Here is a 7,398-nt window from a genome sequence, read left to right as displayed (position 1 = left end):
CGATCGCGGGCTCCTCTTCGGCGTCGAGGACGCGTGGGGATGCAACATGCACTGGCGCGTCTACTACGTCGGCCACGTACGCACGAGCCGTCCATGCATGGCGCCGGCGGCGCTTCTTCCTCCCTCCCCCGCGCGGCCCCATCTAGCTTTTCTTCGAAAGAGCATGGCGTTGTCTGTGTACGTGCTCTGCCGCGGGATCGAGCGCGCAAGAGTCGTTTTGCTCAGCACTCGGCAGCTTCCACCCTACATGCGACAGGCATGGGACCCAAGGACTCGTCACTCGCCGGCTCGCTGTTGACTGACTAATATTGGTCCGTCAATGGCCCCGCAAGCTTCTGTGATTGCCTTCTCCACCTACCTACCGATCCCCTCTCCCCCGGCCCGCTGGGTATATATACTACTGCCACCACCATCGTCGTCGTCACCAGCTCAGAGCTCACCACCACCACCAGCCAGCAGCAGCATCTAGCTAGCTAGTAGCGCACATCTGCGAGCACAGCGAGAACTAACCATCTTACACGGAGAGTGGTCGATCGAGAGAGAGGGAGATGGAGGCGACGGCGGTGAGCCTGACCCGCACGGTCCTGGACGGGGTGCTGGGCAGCGCGGGGACGGCGATGGCCGACGAGGCGGCGCTGCTGCTGGGCGTCCGGGGGGAGGTGGGCTTCATCCGCAGCGAGCTTCAGATGATGCAGTCCTTCCTGCGGGTGCAGTCCTCCGCCACGCGCTGGGGCGCCGGCGGCGGGGGCTGCAGGGACACGGTGCGCACGTGCGTCAAGCAGGTGCGCGACCTCGCCTGCGACCTGGAGGACTGTCTCCTCGACTTCACCCTGCACGCCTCCCGCTCGCGCTGGCTGCGCTGGGGCCCCGGCCTCGCCGCCCGCCACCGCGTCGCCGGCCGGATCCAGGGCCTCAAGGCCACCGTCGTGGAGCTCAACCAGCGCAACGAGCGGTACAACGTCTTCGCCGCCGCCAGCCACCACGGCGCCACGCCGGGGAGGAGCACCACGGGCAGGCCGACGACGACTACCCGCGCGCCCAGCTCGCGCCCGGGAGCGAGCGGCAGGACATCGAGCGGGCCGGCGAGATGGACGAGCTGGTCAAGCTGGTCAACAAGATGGGCGACGCGTGGGTGGTGTCGGTGTGGGGCATGGGCGGGATGGGAAGTCGTCGCTGGTGAGGATGCTGTACAACGACATGGCCCTCATCGACGGCTTCGACGGCCGCGCCTGGGTCACCGTGCCGCACCCGCTGGAGAGCACCGACGAGGTGGAGCGCCGGCTCAGGAAGCAGCTCGGCGTGGCGCCCGACCGCACCGTCCGGGCCTGGCTGGAGGAGAACCGGTGCCTCGTCGTGGTGGACGACGTGTCGTCGCACGAGGAGTGGGAGCTCATATCGCGGTGCCTCCCCGCGAACGGCCCGACGGGCAGCCGGGTCGTGGTGACCACACGGCGAGACGACGTTGCCCGGCAGTGCGCGGGGGACGTGCGGGAGAACGTGTACGAGCTCAAGCCTCTCGAAGACGAGGAGGCCCGAAAACTGTTCTGTCAAAAGGTACGCTCGAAGCTCGCTACACTTTTTCACGTTTTTGGGAGCTCAGTTACCTAAAAAAACGTTTGGCATCAGTCACTTCGTTTCCTGTCCGTCGGGTATATCCAACGGTCCACATCTTCCTCCTTCCAACCTTCTTCCTCCTCGATCCGATCCACCTTCTGTTCAACGCTGCCCATTCCCCCCCCCCCCCCCCCCCCCCCCTCCCCCCTCTCCCATCCATCTGCCTTCACACCCCGCGGCCAGCGGGCGCTACCGCGCACCGCTTCACAACCCCGCCATCCCCTCAACCTTCCCCACTGTCGTTTCTGGCCGCCGACACGACCATCCCTCTAAGCCGCGCACCACCAACAAAAAACTCTGGCGATCCTGGCACCCCCCCCCCCCCCCCCCCGCCCCCTCCCAAGATAGATAAAAGGGGTTGTGGTTTAGGTTACGGCTTCCCTTAGATAGATAGTGCTAGTTCTTCTCCGGCGAGGTCGCTTTATTCTCCGACGAGGTAACCGGATCAACAAAAAAATTCAGGTATCTAAAAAATAGCAAAACCACACATTTTTTACATAATGAAGCTTGCGACGCAACAACTTTGAAGTTCTAAAAAGTGCAACCACTTTAGAAGAGACATTTTCTAAAAATGTTTATGAAGGTTTTTTTGGGGAAAAAATAGGCCATTGTGTCGCCGTCTCCAGCTTGGGACGCATCTAATCTGAGAGGAATCACATACTATATACCCCCCCCCCCCCCCACACACACACCAGAACCTATCAAATCTTTGACTCACCTTCGTCGTTGACGCCGCGGCCTGCCATGTCATTGTCATCTTCTGCTCGTTGACGATTCACCCTTGCGGGCGAGCAGTCACGCCCTCGCATCTCGGGCTTAGGGATTCGCTGCTCCTTCCTCCTCGTCTCTCTACACGGGTGGAATCGACCGGCGCAAAATTTATTTTCAGTTACCTAACCAATAGGCAAACTGTATATCTTTTAGGGTCACTTGTTTGAGAATTCCTCCGTCAACTCTACAGCTGTTAATTCAATGTTGATCCAATATTAAGTTCCAGATTCCATAATTCTATGAACTTAGAGGCTAAATACTTTAATTTTTACTAGATGAACATATTTGTAAAACCGAAAAACATGTTTAAATTATGAAGTTACTAAGAAGCAATCGACCAAGACAATATTACACTTGTTAATATTTGTTGACAGATATAATTGCTATAGATTATCATTTTTAGATTTTGATGTTCTTAGGCCGAGATGTTGGTAGATACAATAAACTCGTAAGTTGGTTAAAAAATAGTTCCATTAAAGTGCACTTCATGAAGGAAATTTAAAACTACTTGATTTCTATTATATGATAAATCGACATTCAAAGTATAGATACCAGGCGGTCAGCTTGGTAAGGTATCAACACAAAATTGCAAACAAAATATAGATGACTTGGTAAATTAGAATTTATCAGTCGGTTTAGAAATAGATAGTAAAAAAGAAAAGTTAATACAACTTTTTTTGAGGGTGAAGTTAATACAACTTTGTTAGTCGCGATAACCTTCACAGATTTCATGTGGATAAGGATTAGGCCTCACTGTGAGGCCCTCGCCCAATGCTCATATGTCAACGTTTTAACCGTCCATGTCATATTTTGTCTACGTGACATAGAATTAGTAATAAGGAGAGAGGATAAAAATCATCTCTCATCTTAAATACGATCTCTTTAGATATACTAAGACAAATATCACAATTATGTTATTACTCATAATTCAATTGACTCAGATAACATTAGTAAATGTACGACCTACTTTATTAGATACTCCACATTGGGATGGTGGGCATCTAAGTGATATGGCATGTTTAGATACTATGATGTACATATAAATAAGAGATGTCCAGTGGGATCAGTCTTATAAATTCGGGAATTCGACTATTTTTATTGGTTGGACAGTACTTTAATTTTTCATTTATTTATTTATTTTATGATCCGGGTTTCTTATTTTTTTGTGTTATTTCTTTGTGTCAAGGTTTACAAGGATGCTGGATATAAGTTAATGGATGATATGATGGAGCAAGCTAATCGTATCTTAGAGCGATGTCGGGGCCTTCCACTTGCTATAGCCACCATAGGAGGTTTATTGGCTAACAGGCCCAAAACAAGCAGGGAATGGATGGATTTGCGAAAGCATCTTGGGTCAGAGCTAGAGTCAGACCGAGATATCAAAAGAGTTATCACCTCAAGCTATGATGGGCTGCCATATCATCTCAAGTGTTGCTTCTTGTACCTGAGTATCTTCCCTGAGAACCATGAGATTAGGCTTACACGCTTATTGCGGCGGTGGATAGCAGAAGGCTATATAACAAAGCCACGTGACATGAGCGTCGAGGAACTTGGACGGAGGTACTACAATGAGCTCATCAGTAGAAGTATGATCCAGCCTTCAGAGAAGGCCAGGGCTAGCATGGCGGTTGAACGTTGCCGTGTTCATGGCGTGGTGCTCCAAATAATATTGTCCCAGTCTATTGAGGAGAACCAACTCTTCATCATGGATAAGCACTGCAATGAGGCTCCACAAGGTAACATACGCCACTTGGTAGTGACGAGATGGAAGAAAAATGAGAAGATGGCAAGCCTAAACTTGTCTCAGGTACGCTCATTGACAATCTTTGGGAGGTGCCCTGTGTCCCTCATCTCCTCCAAATTGCACTTTTTGAGAGTTCTTGACTTGGAAGATACACTTGAGTTAGAGAATGATGATCTCAAGCACATCGGGGAGCTGCACCATTTAAGGTACCTTGGTCTGCGAAAGACAAACATTTCGAGACTTCCTTCCTCTCTAGAGAACCTTAGGTTCCTAGAGACATTAGATGTTCAAGACACAAAGGTGACACAACTCCCAGTTGGTATCACCAAGCTGGAGAAGCTATGTCACCTTGTCGGTGGCGTCAACTTTGCCAAAGACTTGGCAGGGAAAACGAGGAAAAACAAGGAAGCAAGCAAATGTAATGGTGACCCCTTTGAAATGTTGGCAGACTTGGTAACCGGGTGCTATGGTTACAAGCAGGTTGAGCCTTCATGCTCATGTTGCACATGTGAGTTTAGTGTAACAGCCCCCGAGAGAATCGAGAAGCTAAGGAACCTACAAGTGCTAGGGGTGGTGCACATTGCGCGCGGAAGCAAGGTGGCAAAGAACTTGGGGGAGCTGACTAGCTTGCGCAGATTAGGCGTGGATGTCGATGCGACCGAGGAAGTAGGGAAGGACTTGTGCAGCTCAATATCAAGGCTTGTTCATCTGGAACGGCTTGAAGTGCGCTCTAGGTCGCTTGAATTTCTGAAGGAAGCAAGGAAAGCAGAGGAAATGCCACCAAAGCATCTCCTATCACTGCGCCTGTGTGGCCGTTTGGGCAACCTCCCTGGCTGGATGGATCGTCTCAAGGATCTGGCCAAGGTAAAGCTAATTCAGACACAGTTGAAGCAGGTTGACGTCGAGGTGATGGGGAAGCTGCGCAACCTTACTCTTCTTGCACTCTGGGAGGAGTCCTTCGCCGAGAAGACGTTATGTTTTGGGGAAGGTACATTTCCGAAGCTCAAACTGCTTTACATTGAAGGGATGGAGAACATCGAGAGCATACAAATCAAGGATGGTGCATTGGCTGTGCTCGAGAAACTTGAAGTGAAGAAATGCGTTAACTTGGACGACAGTAAGGATGGCTTGTCCCTTGTGCTGGTCCTCCAAAACCTGAATGAACTTGTCTTGACAAGTTGCGGCGACAAACCAAAGCTGGAGAAGGAACTTCAAAAGCAGATTAGTGGATTTAAGAAGCGCCCCAAGTTTATTACTGGCAAGTCCATTGTATCTAGGAGTTAGCTTACGCGCTACCTCTGTTCTGATGTAGATGATGAACACAAGTTTATTTGTACTCTCCAGATATAGTAGTAGTAATAGATTTCTCATGTAATTTCGTAAAGGAATGTAATGTATCAGTATCATAAGTTTGAACATATTCTTACAAAAATTAGCCGGCAAAGTTGCTTGGTGAAGATCAAGTTCCAGAGCGAAGTTTTTGCTTGGTGAACTTCATCTACGTCGTTCATCATTGACTGGTGCTGGCCTTGCCAGGTTATTCACAGATAGTACGCATCAATTCAAGCCGGTACTTCATCGCACGCAGCAAAACGATGACCATTCCAGTAAATATTTATGCTAAGATACGGCGGATCGATCTCTGTTATGTGCTCGTCATCGACAAGTGAGAAGCTGGCAAATTAAGCGGCACCCAAATTATTCTCAAAAAGAAAAAAAAAAGCGGCACCCAAATAAACTCACTCTACAACGGCCCCTGTCGATCTGGGCTTTATTCCGGTTACAGCGCTGGCCGCGTCCGCGGGATTCTTCCCCTTCTCCCGCAGCTTGGCCACGGCTTCCTTCATGGCCTCCTTCCGCTTCCTGCTGGCCAACACCTTGGCCTGCACGCCGCTGAGGTTCGGGTCCTTCTTCTCCTTCTCCTCCGACGGCGGCGGCGGGGCCCGCCTCTTGGACGCCGCCGGTGCCGCGTCCACGTGGCCCAGCAGCACGCCGGCGCCGGCTGCGGCGACCACCACGCCGCTCAGGAACGCCCTGCGTACGATAAGAACGCATCAAGGATAGATATTATTGATGATACGTATCGATCGCAGGCTCTCAGAGAAAAAGGACAGTTGGAAATGAAGTGAACCTCCTGGTGTCGCGTCCGGCTGGAACGCTGCCGCCGTTCTTCTTCGGGGCAGCATCTCTGCTTGGAGCCGCGCCGACGGCTGCGTGCTGCGCAGTGGCGGCGGCGGCGTGGAGGGGCGCCATGGAATGGAGCATTGCTCTGCCCTGACTTGCTGCTGTATGATGTAGTCCAGCAATTGGCATAAGCGCGTGCATGCCTCTGAAACTGAAGATGCAGCCAAAGGGTGGGAGATAGACGTGGCCCCACGCGGGCGTCATGTCACGTTCCCATTGGTTGCGATCCCGTGACATGGATAAGGCCCCGAAAGCATATGCGATTGTTGTGCCGCAGTCCGGTTCACGTACGTAGGGCCTTTTTCCGCCTCTGCATCTGACTGTTGAGAAAACAACACGTGGGTAAGGAAGGACACAGACGGAATTTGCACGTCGAATTTGTGGATCGTCGGAGGAACGTTGTATGCCTTTTTTATATACTAGCACTCGCAAACATGCCTGTGCGTTGTAACGGGAGAAAAAAATATGACGATGTCCTAGCCTAGTAAGCATGGCTTAAAACCATTCGCATCCCCCCCCCTCCCCCCCCCCCCCAACACACACACACACACACATTTCCACAACTCTATTTGAACACGGTGATCGGTTTCGCTGCTTATCCTCCTTCTCTTCCTCCATTTTTAATCTCTTTTCTCTGCAACACAATTGTTTGTTGTTCAATTATTTTCATAATAGTTGGACCATAAGTGACAAAATTTATGCGGAGTTTTCTAACTGGGTGGAGGCGCCAGTTGTATTGAACTTTATATACCTAAACATTAAGCTGCACACATAATTGGTGACGACATGAATGCTTATTTAGATCTTCTACGAAAATATGAAGCTGCTCAATTATGATGCAACTATAGAAAAATAAGCTTTTTGCAACACAATTGCCTATGCTCAACAGTGACATACCTAGATTATTTAAAATTTTGGAAACGGTTTTCCTTGGCAAAGTGAAATCCAGAATTTTAAATTCTAATTTGTCCACAAAGAGACAACTATTCTCTTTGTCTCCCAAAAATATGCCAACTATTTTTGTTACCTCTCTAAATCCGAACACTCTGCCAACTGTATAGTATAATTAATCTACTCTCTGTATG

General features: G+C 50.3%; 2 protein-coding genes across 8 annotated transcripts; one reads left to right on the top strand and one right to left on the bottom strand.

Annotated features, from left to right (window-relative positions):
- Nucleotides 1–422: 422 nt before the first annotated feature.
- On the top strand, nt 423–5,561 carry LOC109784943 (disease resistance protein Pik-2). Its single transcript, XM_020343555.4, is given in 4 exon segments — nt 423–987; nt 990–1,157; nt 1,160–1,554; nt 3,572–5,561. Coding segments are annotated over 4 exon segments (2,844 nt in total). The 5' UTR covers nt 423–548; the 3' UTR covers nt 5,414–5,561.
- LOC109784946 (uncharacterized) lies at nt 4,547–6,563 on the bottom strand. Of its 7 annotated transcripts, none has more exons than XR_012182971.1 (4): nt 6,261–6,563; nt 5,557–6,163; nt 5,057–5,338; nt 4,547–4,984 (listed from the first exon to the last, which is right to left on the bottom strand). XR_012182971.1 is itself a non-coding variant. In XM_020343557.4 (2 exons), the coding sequence occupies exons 1-2, from the start codon at nt 6,548–6,550 to the stop codon at nt 5,869–5,871; spliced, it is 585 nt and encodes a 194-aa protein (XP_020199146.2). In that variant the 5' UTR covers nt 6,551–6,563; the 3' UTR covers nt 4,547–5,868. The 7 variants fall into 7 exon arrangements, 1 of the variants encoding a protein (XP_020199146.2); XR_012182973.1 differs by having other exon boundaries at nt 5,062–5,338; XR_012182970.1 differs by having other exon boundaries at nt 5,057–5,326.
- Nucleotides 6,564–7,398: the final 835 nt, after the last annotated feature.

The sequence above is a fragment of the Aegilops tauschii genome, chromosome 5, assembly GCF_002575655.3.
Source record: "Aegilops tauschii subsp. strangulata cultivar AL8/78 chromosome 5, Aet v6.0, whole genome shotgun sequence".
In the NCBI taxonomy this organism is placed as follows: domain Eukaryota; kingdom Viridiplantae; phylum Streptophyta; class Magnoliopsida; order Poales; family Poaceae; genus Aegilops; species Aegilops tauschii.
Note: the sequence above shows the minus strand (reverse complement) of the source record. Positions and strands in the feature narration are given on the sequence as shown.